The following is a 14956-nucleotide window of genomic DNA, read 5'->3' as shown; positions in this document are numbered from 1 at the left end:
ATTGTTTTCCAAGTCTTCCTCTGTGAAAATTAGTAGCAAAACATGGTTGAAGGTATAAACAAGTATATGGGTTCCATTAGTGAACTAGGGAACATAATTTTTTTTAAGGTTGCAACTTTTCCTCTCAAGGGCCTTTCCAAGTATGCTTCATGGGCTCAATTTGTAAAAAGATTTTTGATTATCCAAGACCATGTTGGCCATCTCTCAAAGCCACCACAATCTAATAATGAAGATGAGGATTCATTTCAAAAGTAGTTGAAGAAAGATACTCTAGTTATTAACTTAGTTTATCAACAATATTGAAGAGTCAATTGCTTTTATCAACAACATGGAAGAGTCAATTGCTAATAATGTGGTTGATTGAGCAATAACAAAGATAATTTGGGATACATATTTTAAATTATATATTACCTCTGACAGATTTGAAGCTCTATGATATGTTCTAGGAGTGTTACAATACAAAACAAGGGGATAACCTTCATGATTATTTTACTCATTCTAGCTCACTACTCTAAGAATGGAAACTTGCACAACTTTACTTGACGAATTTTGCTATATAAGAAAAATAAAAGAATGACGTGATTTCTACTATCTATCTAGAAAATCTTGAGCCATAACTTGATGTAGCAAAATCACATATTTTTAGCTCTACTGGAAATCCCTCTTTTGATTACATATGTGCTGCCATGCTTAAAATTCCAATGTAGACACCAAACTCTCAAACAATTTCTACTAACTCTTTCGCCATGTTCTCTCAATGGAGAGATGGTAGTAACACCGAAAGACCACATAACGACTACTTACTGATCGATGGATTGATCGATCAACATGTTATTGTTGCTCCAAAAAATTTAAGTTGATCAATCAATCGATATTCCCCCTTACTGGCAAGGTTTTGTCTGATCAATCAATCTGGTGGGATAATCGATCATAATATGATAATTCAGCTTGCATGGATAACTATGACCGATCAACCTCTATTGGATGATTGATCATATATTATAGCATGAAATTGCTATATTTTGGATGATCGATCAATCAATATGGTTGATTGATCATGCTTTATATTTCTGGCTTCCACAGTTCTTGATGATTGATCATAGACAGTGACTAATTGATTATTCCAATGCCAGATAAAATTATATGTTTTAATAAAGCAAGATAATTTCTCTCTCAGTGTTTTAACATGTTTCTAACTGATATGTACGATGATTCTAAACATGTGTAAGCAATTTAATATCTCTGATCATCACAAGTACTTAAGGAATAAGAGTTAGAAAACACTCTTACATAATATGACTTAGTTTAACTATTTGTCTATTGAAGCTTGAACTCAGTCTTCATGTTGACTTCTTCCTTGTGGGTGTTTCTTCAAGAGATGTTCTTCATTTTGTGCTTGAGGTCTTCATGTTGGCTTTAATGCTTTAGACCTTGAGATGCTCTTGAAGGTTAGATATATGAAATACTAGATTTGTAACTTAGTAGCTCAATTAAGTTTTGTTATCATCAAAAGTAATGTGAGAGTCAACTTATGGTCAACACAAGTCCCCTCAGGTGCCCCCAGCCCTCACTAAGTCCCTCACCTCACCTTAGTTTGTATTTCACTTTGTCATTGGATCCCCCAACCTCATCCTTAAATGCTCTCCACACCCTTGGGGTGCCCCCACACCATGACTAAACTCCCCACCCCACCCTAATTAGTGTTTCTCACTCTCCCAGCACCCCCCCACCTTATCCCTAAGTGCTCCCCGCTCTCACTTACATGTTCCCCCACCCCATCACTAAGTGTCCCACCACCTTCCTTTTACATGTTGTACTTGAATTAAACTCATGTTATGTTGAGTATTGCAATTTTTTATTAATGTATAGCTCGACTAAACATGATGTCCTATTGCTCTTACTAGTGTATCCCTGCTCCCAATCCAAAAGATGAGTGACACATCAACCACATTTATAGATACAGAAAAAATTCTATGTGATGATCCCATCATAACCCCCCAATAGCTCAGATAGAAAAACTCCTCGCCACATGAACATTATTCTATAACACTCTAATTATTATATAATTAAATAAGCATTATCATTTCACACATTGGTTGAAATGTAATCATTAAAAATATGTAGTCGAAAAACAAATTACACATCATACACAATAGTACGCAAAGCAAAAAATACAATCAGCCCATCATAATTGCCCTGTGGTTCTAATGGAAAAATTCTTCACCATATGGATACCATTCCATAATACTTCAATTATAATGCTGTTAGATGAACATCATCAATTCACACATTGAATGAAATGTAAAGCTTAAAAGCATCTAGCTAAAACAAAATACATATCATACACAATGACACAAAAAAATAATGTGTCATATACCCCCATAATGGGAAAACTCTTTGCAATATAGATACCATTCTATAACACTTTAATTATAATATAAATTAATAAATTAATAAATAAAGAAACACCAAAGAAATTGAATTTCTAGAAAAATAAATAAATAAATAAATAACCATGATAACTATATTTATGTAATTACTAATAATTAATATTAAAATTAATTTTAAATATTTTTTGAAAAGAAAAAGGTGTCAAACAAAAAATTATTATTACAATTTAGCTTTAAATATTAAATAATTTCACATTATTAATTTAATATTAATTAAAATTAAATAGTGATTTAATATGACAATTAAATTATTTAACAATATTAATTAATAAATATTAAATAATTAATACTAAATCATTTAAAATTAAAGTCTTGAACAAAAATTTCATCGAAAAATGCACTTTTTCTTTAATTTTCTTGTAGTGGTATGTTGTTAATTGAAGATCCAAGGTGTTGCAATTGTATTTGCTTGTATTAGTTATGCCTTGTGTTTGACCATCTTTCTTTAATTAGGCTCTACTAGTCGGTTAATGTCTTTTGATTACAAAACATGTCAGTTGGAAAAGCATCATCATTCAATTTTACCTCCTCGAGTCAATAACCATTTTGAGTTGGTCCATTTTGATATATGGGGCCTATGTTGGATATCTAGTCATTTTGGTTTGTTACTTATATTGATAATTGTAGCGAGTTACCAGGTTCTATTCTCCTACGTCAAACATCTTGTATTTATACCTCACAATATAATGAAGTTGTTGAGAAGAAAAATAGAAATTGTTTTAGATGGAGGTTTGCAATACTTTATGAGGGGACACAATGTTAATAGTTTGTTACTTAATCATGTGCCTTCCCAAGTTCACAAAATTAAGTTCTTATTTATGTCTTGAAAACATAAATCCACCCATTTTCCTTATGTTTTTTTGTACTCATGTGTTTTAGTTTTGTGCACTCATTTAGATCATCTACAGATAAATTATCATTCAGTCAATCAAAGTGCATTTTTAGGGTATTGTTGTCTACTGAAAAGATCAATAATGTCATGATTGCCATCGAATCTACTTGTAAAAAATACATATTTGTTGTATTATTTGAAGATACTATATTTTAATCTAAGTTGAAAATGTCCAGAATGGAGCCCGTTCTTCCATCTATGCCTCCTTCTATTATAATTGTTGGTCTATCACATTCTCAATTTTAGTTGTTGGTCTATCACATTCTACTCATTAGACACAAATTACCAAAATCTCAAATAGAAGCATTCCAAAAAATCCATTAGATGCAACTATGCCATCATTGACTCGTCCGCCATCTATCCATCTTCCCCTTTCAGTTGTTGTATATCACGCTTATAAAAGGGATAAACTCCTTTACTCACCACCCTATGTCGAAATTGGTGTCTTTCGGCCATTTATTTATTGTTTGAGGAAGTTCAAATTTTAATAAAAAAAGAAGCAAGACATTCGCTTCGCTTCTATTTGCATGCAAATTGTATATCTTTCTCGACACATTATAGTCGATTATCACACAAATATCTTTTATCTTTTCACCACTTCTTTGTCGATGAACATCAATAAATATTTTAAAAGATTTTTTTGGCTAACCCATAAGGGAAATTTCCACATAAGATGGGCTAACAAGGGAGTTAACAACAAATTATTGTAAATTAAACCCACTAAACAAAAAACAACCTTATTAATCAAAACTAGGAAGATAAAAAGAAATAAACATGAAATCTTAGGCATGCACTTTGATGCTCATAAGCACTTCCATCAGAGATGACGCAGATAGGAGGTAGTCAACTGCAAGAGGAGAAGATTTTTGAAGTTGAGAAGCAAATGAGAGCATTTCCTGTAGAGGAAACATCCTAGCATAAGAAGCACATCAGAAGCTCCCAAGCATTGTTTTCCGTCACTTTCCGTTCGATCAGAAGAGATTTTCTTACCAAGAGACGCGCGCGTGTTTCTCTTCCAGCCGGACCGGAAAATCTGCTGCTATTGCATATAGAATATTAGAAATTCAGATTAGACTGTTCACCCTTTATACCTATCTCTTGCGTCAGTTATGTGGAATTGTAGATGGATGATATGTGTTATCAGTGAAGAAACGAACACAGATGACTTAGAGAAAGTTTAAGCGCGTGCGTAACTTTCAGTCATGGGTAATGGAGAGGCGGATACTCCAACAAAGACTTCAAAGTCTGCTTCGACACAGGTTTCCAACATCAACGCAATTATTTTCTGCTAAAAAGGAAACGACTTCCTGTTGAAAATTTTCTGTCTATTACTTTAGCATGTGATATCTCTGTGTTCTTGTTCTGCAGGAGCCGCCTCCTAGCAGCCCTGCCACAGTTTATCCTGATTGGGCTTCATTCCAGGTAAATTACTATTCTTCCTCTTCTTTTCCTCGCAACCCTCCTCTCCATCCTCCCCCTCCTCCTCCCCACACACATAGGCGCGCCCAAATGGAGGATATAATCGATGATCTCCTCCGCAAAGTGGATTTCATAAGTTCAGAATTCTCTTTTTTTTTTTTTTTTTTTTCTAGTATTCTTATTTTTCTCTATGTGATGTTATCTTGACTCGTGCTAACAGTATACAATGCACCCATTGCTATTTTGGTATATGATCTAATGATAAGTTTAGACTCTGAGCTGTATATGAATGATACTTTTATATGTTCTGCAATTAGATTATATATATTATATAAATAAAATTTTCAATGAACTCCTCTTCCTTTCCTTCAGTAGGAAACAAAATACCATATTCTTTTTTTGTTGTTTTACCCTTAAAACCACATGCTACTGTTTGTCACAGGCATATTACAATTCTGCTGGTACACCTCCCATTCCACCTCCTGGTTTTTTCCATTCTCCTGTTCCATCGAGTCCCCAAACTCATCCATATATGTGGGGTCAGGTAATTCTCACTTGCTGCTTCCTCTGTAGTTATTACTGTGTTTCTGCAAGTTACCAATATACTTGAACTTGTTATCCTTCTTTTACTTCTTTTACCCTTGCTATTAATCTTAGTTATTTTTCTCTTGCTGCGAAGAAATATTCTTTTTCCCTTAAAAGCTTAAATGATAGTGATTCTATTTTGAGAGCAAAATCTCACTTATTTCTCAAATGAAAAGAAATGTTGGTTGGCTGTTTAATTTATGAGTCTGCATGACAAAGTGTGTTCTCGGAATTTAACCTATATGCTTTACTTTATTGTTCCTGTAGCACATGATGCCTCCATATGGGACACCGCCACCTCCATATGTCACCATGTATCCTCATGGGGGTTTATACGGTCATCCTTCATTGGCTCCGGTATATCGTTTCTTATATTTGGCTTTGTGGCATTTTTTTTCTGTTATATCCATCTATTCAAGAGTATTATGTTTGGTGAGTTGCATTTTATAATATCTGTTTGTGTTTTAGCTGCTGATTCTTGTTTCCTTTTCAGGGCTCTCACCCATATGCCCCTTATGCAATGCCTTCACTGAATGGGACTGCTGAAGCTCCTGTGAGTGATGGTTTTCTTTTAGTAATATCCTGGTAGCTTAAAGAATGATGTTGCTAGTCTTCAAATAGGTGCATTTTGATGGGCTTCTCTACCACAGGCTTGCATGCTGCACTATTAGGAATCCCCTAGCAAATTTCATGTGGAGATAACTGTCTTGAAAATACTGTAGGTAATAATCAGTGTGGTGATCTCTGTATGCTGCTTGTTTAGGCATGCTGGGGCTCCTTGTGGTGTAAACGGGATTTTTGAGTTTCTTTTCATTGGTGTTCTGCAAGGTGTTCTTGAAGTACCAATGATTTGGAATTTTTTTAAAAACATTCTACAAGATGGCCTTGCAAGAATATTATGTAAAAGACCTACCCCATGGAGGGCAAAATATTTGTAAAGCTTTCCCGCCTTGCCTCAAATGTGCATCCCGTTTGAGCACTTTTTTCCCTCTATCATATTAACTTTTGATGTAATAACTACTTCTGGAAGTTTTATGAGTAACTCTTGCCTCAAATGCGCATCCTTTTTTGAGTTTTTTTCCCCCTCTATCATATTAACTTTTAATGAAAGAATTAATTTGTGAAGTTTATTTAACTTAACAGAATGCTTATGTCTGACTAAAGTTTTATTTGTTTTTTCTTTTTGAAATAGTGCTGATTTTATTAAAAGAGGAAGCTACAAAAGAGCTGAATTACATATTAGGGGGACTGTCCCAAACATTGAGAGATTGCAGAGAGGTCCCAAGCTTAGCTAATTTGTCGGCCAAGGAATTGGCCGACTAGGTACATGATGCATGAACAAGAAATGGTAAATACAAAGTCTGAGATAGATGATAGGATGGGCCTGGTGGCATGGGGGGGAGGAGAGGATCCCGAGCACCAACGGATGACAACTCTGGAATCTCCTTCAATAAGGAGATTTCCTTGAAGACTGTCCTTGAAAACTTTAACATTATAATGGAGGGCAGTCACCTCAGCAGTGATTGAATCCACAATACCAACCGGAGCAACATAGGATAGGATGACTTTGCCTTTGTAATTTCTGAAGACGTCCTCTGCATCAGCCGGGCCCTGGCACCTCAAGGCACTGTCGTCGAAGTTCAATTTAATGCTATCACTGGGAGGCGGAGTCCACTCGACCATGACAGGAGGTTTATGAGGACCCAACATATGTGCTAGGAGATGCCAGTTTCATCGAAGAGATATTTCCGCCTGGGGGACAAATTCCTTTCTGGTGTGAAGCCAACTAGAGAATATCTTTCTAGTCTCATCTCTAGTTTTATTTGTTAAGAATATCTTATTTATTTATTTATTTATTTTTTGAAGGGGGAGGGGTCAAGATAGTATAGGTAAACTTGATGATAATAGAATATTCTAAAATAATGTAAATATTAAAATATATATTAATGGCAAGAACTGAAAAACTCAAGCTGTATAAATCAGTGACGATGTCATAACATATATAATGTATTATACGAGCTAACTTGGCCCTTCGATGATTTGATTCCTGCAAAACGTATCCATTTATTAGTAGGAAAACTTTATTTGGACAAGACCTCATTTTATGGTGTCATTATTTGGCAAGTGGATCTAAATGGTTCATCCTGTACACAGATTTTTTATTAAATATGGTTATATCATTCAAAAGGAAATTTTCAGGAACTGGACTCGCTATGAACTAGGTCACTTGTTTTCTCTCTGTTCAACATTGTGCCACTGGGTTCAACAAGGTTAAACCAGGATGATGTTATATATATTGTTTTACTGTAAAGATGTCATATGAAATTCATAAAGAATAAATAGAAGTTCAATAACGGGTCAAATATATGAAAAAAAACTAAATACCTCATTTCCATGTTCCGCATGAACTTCCACCTCTTGTTTTTTATGATTTAAAAAATGTTGAAGTGTTGAACTGTCCAAAACTTCCGTTGCATCCATTTTCATTCAAGATGTGGGTGTTGGACTGAGTCAAACCAGCAAGGCCACCATTCTGGGTCAAGCATGGGTCAACTGGCTGGTCATGTCAGTTTTAACAACTACACAGTAGTTTAATTGCTCCAGCTAGGATGTTGAGTTATTACTTTCGTTTTGTATTTCCTTCTATTTTTGGATGTATTTAAAACTAACATTTTGGGGAATAGGAGATTTGTGCTTGACTTATTCAAGGCGATCATTTAGCATGAATCCTGCATTGTCCTCATCAGTTCGATTTCTCATCACTTAGCTTAAATGCTGTGCAGGTTATGAATATGTTAAAATTATGCCTGAAGCCTACTGTTTTTTCAGTTTTAATGGCAAACTTGTACTAAAATATAATCATGTGAGTTTAGCAAAATGTCAAGCAAATATGTTTTTGAGTTTCTGGGCCTAATACCAGTAACCTGGTATTAATGCTTACAAAGTAGATTTTGGATTAGACCATTGGTTCCATGGCCACAGGAGTAGCTTTCTAGTGTGAGACTCTGGGATTCAAGTTTCATGTATGCCTGGGATATTTTGGGGTATATTTTTTCCAATATATTAAAAACCATTACTTGAAAAAAAACACATTTTCAAAGATAGTTAGAACTGCATATACTGGGAAATAAAAATAAAGAAGCTATGCATTCCAGCTGGAAATAAAAGGAGAAGCTTTCTTTGAGTTAATTACTATGGCTACAATTAGAGATACTCCAAGTCAGGAGCAACCTTTAAATCGTTTGTTGTTAGGGATTTGTTCCCTGTTTCTTTTTAATTTTTTTTGTTAATATATACATCCTTTTAAAAAAACAATTAGAGATACTGTCATAAAAACCAAAATCTTACCCAACTGTTGAGTGGGTTCAATAATGAAGCCCAAGATGTTCCATCAATTAATGCACAGGTTGGTGCATGAGTTAGCTTGTCTGGTGGCCAATTCACTGCAAGATAGCAGTGGCCGGCCAATATCTGGGTTTGCTGTGGATTTTTCATAGGTGGCTCAGTATCGGCCTGTAGACTGATTTTGGGTGCCCAATACTGTAGAGCATGAACCCAAATGTATGCGGGTATTTACCATCCCAGGGGAACCCAATATTAGCCAAGGTGGATGGATATTATCTTTTTCAGGGGAGCCACTATGAGAACCACCATGTTTATGAGGCTTCTAGAGGTACTGGTGAATTTCTATATTTGTCTATTTCTCATTGAAATTCCAGTTGGTTGTACTCAAATTGGCCTGTACATACTGGCTACAGGCTGGTGAAGATCTGCAGTTGGGGATAACTGAGATCAACTGGTTTGCGCTTAATTATTTAAAGACTGTTTGATTTTCATTTTTTAAAATTATTATTTAATTTTGTTTTATTCTAAGCTGTCAGACTTCAATATAGAAAGATGGAAATATATGTGCCTTTTTGAACGTTTTAACCAGATAATTACCTTTTCTAGTGATTTATCGGTAATTATAATTTTGAATAATGCTTGAAAGTCTAAAATGATAACTGTTGGTAGACGTGCCTCTTGTATTTATAATTTGAACTAATCTGGCACCTGTCTAAGGTTTTAAATTTTAAGCATATCTTTTAAATTGGGAAATCACTTTTTAAGGTCTATCAAATCTTTGAGTGATTTCTTCTTTATCGAGCTAATTGTCATCCATGTCACTGCATTGTCCAAACAATATTGGATTTGAATACATGAACTTTTCCCTTCATACTTCTTTATAATTGGCAGGTTCCTTTTTTCTTTTCTTTTTTTTTAAATGGTATTGAATTTCCACTAGTAAAGGGTTAGTTGCGAATAAGGGAGGGAAACTCTGCCATAAAATGACAAGGGGAAAGAGTTCCCAATAACAAGGAGTTGCTGGGAGACACTTTGGCCAAGAGATTGGAATATCCATTTGCTGACCAAATAGTGCATTCTGTGGATGGATTAGCCCTCTGAGAGGTGTGAAATTTCATCGTATGCATGCCTTAACTTTCAAGGAGAGTCGGAGTGAAGTTCTTTGATGGGGATTCCTGAGGAGTATGTTCTTTGATGATATGACTGATTTCCAATCCTTAATAATCTTTTCTCACTGTTGCCTTCTATCTCAATTTTGCAATCTTTAATGTCATGCAGTTCTCTTAAATCAGCATTGGTAAAACCCTTCTAATCAGTGAGCTGCTGCGTGTTCAATGGACATGCTAAAACCAGCTGACACAATTCCTTTTATTTTCTTGCATATTGATACTATTCATTATTGCTGTGTGAATGTTAATTTGGAATCTTCTCTACCTTAGGTTTGCTGCATGTCTGCCTCCAGAGTCTAATTTATGGCACTTATCATTTGTGGATAATGTTTCTGTGAAGCAAATAGGAAAGATGACCTTCTACTACACTGCAACTCTTGAATCAACTATTCAAAAACAAAAACTCTTGTACTGATGATAAATTGTGTTATTTTCAGTGCTATGTGATTAAGTACTTCCATGTACATAGGCATTTCAAAATGTGTAAATATATTATATTACTTTCTATTTTAAAAAGTTCTCTATTAGTTTTTAGGCATGATCTTTTGTTATTAAGTTGTGTATCAGTCACTCTATATTTGGGTGATACAACTGTTCTAAGACTATTCCTCATTGTTGCTGTTTGAAACAAGATATGCAGGTTTTCTTGGTTGTTGTCCATTCATTTATTTGTTTATCTGAATTTCCTAAAGCTTCTTATGGTTTCACAATAAATTTCCATCATGATGGGTAAAAGACAAATATAGCTTCCTTAAAAGAATATTGGCCATGTACGAGTTCATCTGACCTGTTGCTCTGCACTAGCTATCCTATAGTATCATTTTGAAGTCATTGATAAATTTACATCAATGAGCTTCTTGGACCATGCTCCTGTGGCTCCCATGAAATTGGTCATTGTTGCTTGGGTGTTCTGATCAGTCCTCTATCTCAGATTATGTTACTTAAATCTTCATATTTTCTCTTTTATTTTTTTGGGTATTCATATTACCAAAACTTTTATTCTGTGCCAAGTGACAATTATTTTTCATTCCATAGGTTTATTATGTAAGTTATCTAGAAATTGAGGTCTAAAAGTGTCAAGACGTATTTGCAGGTTGCTGCATCTGGAATTGAGGTAGAGCGACAATCTGAAGGAAAGAAAAGGAGTGCCTTGAAAAAATCTAAGGGAAGCTTGGGCAGTCTGTCAATGCTGACAGGAAAGGGAAATGAGTCCGGTAAAACATCTGGAACTTCTGTAAATGGTGTTGGCTCACAAAGGTTGGAATTCCTTCATGAGTTAAAGAGCTATTGACATCTTTTCAGTTATTGACATGCTGGCATATGATTCATGTCTAAATTAATTATTTACAGTGCTGAGAGTGAGAGTGAAGGTTCCAGTGAAGGAAGTGATGCCAGTTCTCAGAATGTATGTAATAGCAAACTCTGGTTTCTTCAATATTTTATATTCTGTTTTGTGGGTGAGACAGGCTCAATAATTTTTTTTTCTTTTGTACATGCAAGCATATCATTTACCAGGATTGAAGACTTTAGTAAGGGTTTGAAGCTGCTTATATTATTGTGTGTGTGTGTGTGTGTGTGTATTTAATCTGTCTCTGGTTATTGGTGTACCAAGTGAATGTGGCTTGCCTTGCCCTCACATTGATATACTCCATCATGCATGTTGTAATGTTGCCTGTTGATCTTCTTGATCATGGATTTAATGGACCCTAAATCTAGAAAGTCCAAGCACACCCATTATCATTAATCATGCCATTTGCAGTATCTTTGGCAGGAACATGTTAACCGAATGACTGAGCTTTTTCATGCTATATGGCTTGTGTTTCTCCATATCATGATCCAAGATTGTTGATGCTCTGAGGATAACTAAATATTTCACCATCTGGTTAAAAGTGATAGATGTCACTTGTAATTCCTTATTAGCAGACGTGAACTTGTGAAAGCGTGGAAGACGGGCCGAATTACTTTTTCTGGCATCCAGAAATTCACTCCTTTATCCTTGTCTTCAGAGTTCCCTTTTAGGCTTTAACATATTGTGCAAGTCTCTCTCATTCTGCCTGCATTCTGCCAAAGGCACTGCTCTAAAAATCTTCGAGTTATAAATTTAGAATGATAGTGGCAATTTCTAGAACAACCTAATGCATATTGATACTCTTTTTTCTTCTGCTTTTGTATACAAGCTTTGATTTTGTCATAACAACCTCTGATATGAGTGCAGAGCCTTAACCCGACTGTTTTGGGGTTAGCTACAGGAATAATATTCTCCCATTCTTGTCTATCATTTGCTAGCTGTATCTTGTTGACCTTCTTCACCACTTGCCTCTTGTTGTTTTTAGTTTTCTTTTATTTTTTGTCAGTCTCCCCTGCACATACTTAAACCATCTCTCTTCTGTTCATCTTACTACGTACTCTCTTCAGATATTTTCATTCAAAATATTGTCTTTCCTAGTTTTGCTACACATCCAAGTCATCTTCTTTCCACTGTTATATACCAAGAACTATTTATCTGGTTCTATATGGCTGAAGAGTTCACAGTATTTAGGGCAGTTGACTTTAATCGTTGCATACTTTTCTGCTGGGTTTGCTCCATAATTACCTGCCATAAATGCTCTCCAGCACAGATGTCTAGTATAGGTTTCGTTGTAAAAAGTTTCTAGATTATCATTTGCCTGTGGTCAGGCTAGAGGTACTTGAGGAGGTCTCAAAACCCTGGTTTGCTTTATCTTCTTCCTATGATTGCTCTGTGTCAAAACAAAAGAATCTTTTTGGTTGTTTGCCTGGCAAGCTCAATTTCCAGGTGCAATTACATTCTGGAGCCTGGCTCTGCTGAAAGGTTTTTGGGATGTGGGCTATGCTTAACTTCTGTAGTGGCTCGTGTGGCTTGTGGATTTAGCCTTTGGCTTAGTGGTCAAATGGGAGGTTTCTGGTAGAGGTCTTGGGTTTAGCATTAATATATATATATATATATAGAGAGAGAGAGAGAGGGCTGATCTAATACGAAAAGCCATTTGGTTTGAAACTGCTATCTCAGCCGTTCGATCAACGGGTATCGGACGACTGAGATAGCTGTTTCACATGTTTTGCACCAAAAGGTTTTTCGTATTGGATCAGCCATGTATATATATATATATATATATATATATATATATGGTGAAAGTCTCAACTTATGAGGAGTTACTTAGTGCTGTCATCTCAGCATATGATCTTGAGTTAATCTGGTGCTCTTATTCTTGTATTTTGCAGGGTTCACAACAAAAGCCAAGTTGCGAACAGGGTTCTGCATCTGGTGGTATGTTGAACTTCTAAGGCAGTTGATTTCACCATTTTTTTTATGAACTTGCCATTTACTAAAGTTTTTTCATCTCCCTGTTTGATTTGATATTGAGATTTTGTCTTTCAATTCTAATTGTATAATGACAGAGGATGTACAAAATAGGAGTACATGTGGATCAGCAAGGGCTCCCCCAAGTCAGTCCCCAATGAATCAAAATATGACAATGATGGGAATACCACAAAATGGTGTAACCAGTCCCACAACTAACTTGAACATTGGAATGGACTATTGGGGAGGGCCAGCATCCTCTGTCTCTGCCATACGGAGCAAGGCCCCTCCTGTATCATCTACACCACCCATTGTTCCCAATAATTTTATGGGATCACGTGAAGGGGTTCCTCCAGAACAATGGTTGCAGGTTTTCCCTTTCCTTGAAGCTATTTCCCTTGTAAGTCCTTACTAATGTTTCTAAACTCTGACACTTTTAGGTTGTGAAACTCAGGATGAAAGAGAGCTGAAAAGGCAAAGAAGAAAACAGTCCAATAGGGAATCGGCACGTCGGTCAAGACTGAGGAAGCAGGTAAAAACATGCATGTGGTGCATCCTTGTTTTCGACACAAACCCGCAACTGACGGCATTACATTTGTCACTTTTGGGTTGCTCACCTTGTTATTTTTTCTTGCGGGCATAACCCAAGTTTTTATTGTTACCGATTTGCACCAGGCTGAGTGTGAAGAGCTGACTCAACGTGTGGAAAATCTTAAAGAGGAGAATTGTTCACTGAGAGAGGAAATAGAGCACATGCGAGAAGAATGTCAGAAACTTGCTGCAGAAAATGCTTCACTGACTGTAAGTTTGCATTCATCTATAGTTTCAGTAGCTGTGATGTTCGGTTAATCTCTTGCTACTCATCCGAAGCAGAACGCCTATTGATAAGCTGTGATGGGATCCATGCAGGAGAGACTCGAAAAACACCAAAAGAGGAGTCAAGAGTAAGCTAATGTACAAGATAAAAAAAAACGTCAAAGAGGAAACGAATAGATATTGCAGAAAGCCTGTAGTTGTAGCTGACTCTCAGAGGCTGACGCTAGTTGAACCTTCCCTCCATTGTTTCTTTATATACAGAGTGAGAGAGGTTGCTAGAGGTAGATGTAACGGGCGCGGGGACGGGGGTTAAGGGAAAGCGCCCCAGTCCGTTAATGTATAAGTATGAAAGTCCAGACTGGAATGTGGCTTCTCAGTGTAATATCTCATACTCGTCGTTTTGTTCAGGTCTAAGCAGTTTTCTGGTTTGTTTTTGTTCAGATATCCTTCCCCAGTAAACCCAACACTCGCCAAAACTTTCGTTTTGTTTAAGAAATTAGGGGGTTCACGCCAATTCATGTGAGTGCGTGCTGGAATCAATTATTACTAATTATTATTATTATAGCAAAAAATGATTAAAGTTAAACGCTCAAAGCAAATCCATTCTCGCCGCTTTTTGTTTTTGTTCTTTCTAAACAACGAAAGCGAAAAAATTGAATAAAGCAGCCATGCGCGATGCGGAATGGGGAGTGGTCCCCCCTTTTGTGGGTGGGGACCATCAGATGCTGCGACTGCACATCCAAGATTCTTGGTGTTTGAGGATGAGCACGTGTAGAGGGGACCGACTAGGCTCTGGACCTCTCTGTTTTTTTTCCTTGGGTTTGTGACTTGTTTGTTTAATGACCCTGTTTTGTTTACCCAAGTAAGGATCAAAGTCCCAACCAGCAGGATTTACTCGATCTTAACCGATTTACAAAAGGAAAAGAGCTACAGAGCTGAGGAGATTCATTCGACCTGCTTA

General features: G+C 36.2%; 1 protein-coding gene across 2 annotated transcripts; it reads left to right on the top strand.

Moving 5' to 3' along the window:
- The first annotated feature begins 4437 nt into the window (after window positions 1–4437).
- On the top strand, window positions 4438–14435 carry LOC137958927 (bZIP transcription factor 1-A-like). Of its 2 annotated transcripts, XM_068806141.1 has the most exons (12): window positions 4438–4601; window positions 4711–4764; window positions 5204–5305; window positions 5614–5703; window positions 5840–5899; window positions 10954–11117; window positions 11211–11265; window positions 13101–13146; window positions 13278–13549; window positions 13634–13711; window positions 13855–13980; window positions 14089–14435. In XM_068806141.1, the coding sequence occupies exons 1-12, from the start codon at window positions 4545–4547 to the stop codon at window positions 14125–14127; spliced, it is 1143 nt and encodes a 380-aa protein (XP_068662242.1). In that variant the 5' UTR covers window positions 4438–4544; the 3' UTR covers window positions 14128–14435. The 2 variants fall into 2 exon arrangements, with proteins under 2 accessions (XP_068662242.1, XP_068662243.1); XM_068806142.1 differs by lacking the exon at window positions 13278–13549 and having other exon boundaries at window positions 13620–13711.
- Window positions 14436–14956: the final 521 nt, after the last annotated feature.

The sequence above is a fragment of the Aristolochia californica genome, unplaced genomic scaffold (assembly GCF_029961685.1).
Source record: "Aristolochia californica isolate CCGP_79_NKW_82.1479 unplaced genomic scaffold, dmAriCali1.0.hap1 SCAF_3, whole genome shotgun sequence".
In the NCBI taxonomy this organism is placed as follows: domain Eukaryota; kingdom Viridiplantae; phylum Streptophyta; class Magnoliopsida; order Piperales; family Aristolochiaceae; genus Aristolochia; species Aristolochia californica.
The sequence above is the reverse complement of the archived record's forward strand: the minus strand, read 5'-3'. Positions and strand labels throughout refer to the sequence as shown.

Coding starts and splice junctions, on each gene's coding strand:
- LOC137958927 (XM_068806141.1), top strand. CDS start 4,545: ATGGGTAATGGAGAGGCGGATACTCCAACAAAGACTTCAAAGTCTGCT. Junction 5,704..5,839: donor GTCATCCTTCATTGGCTCCG/GTATATCGTTTC, acceptor TTTCCTTTTCAG/GGCTCTCACCCATATGCCCC. Junction 5,900..10,953: donor ATGGGACTGCTGAAGCTCCT/GTGAGTGATGGT, acceptor ACGTATTTGCAG/GTTGCTGCATCTGGAATTGA.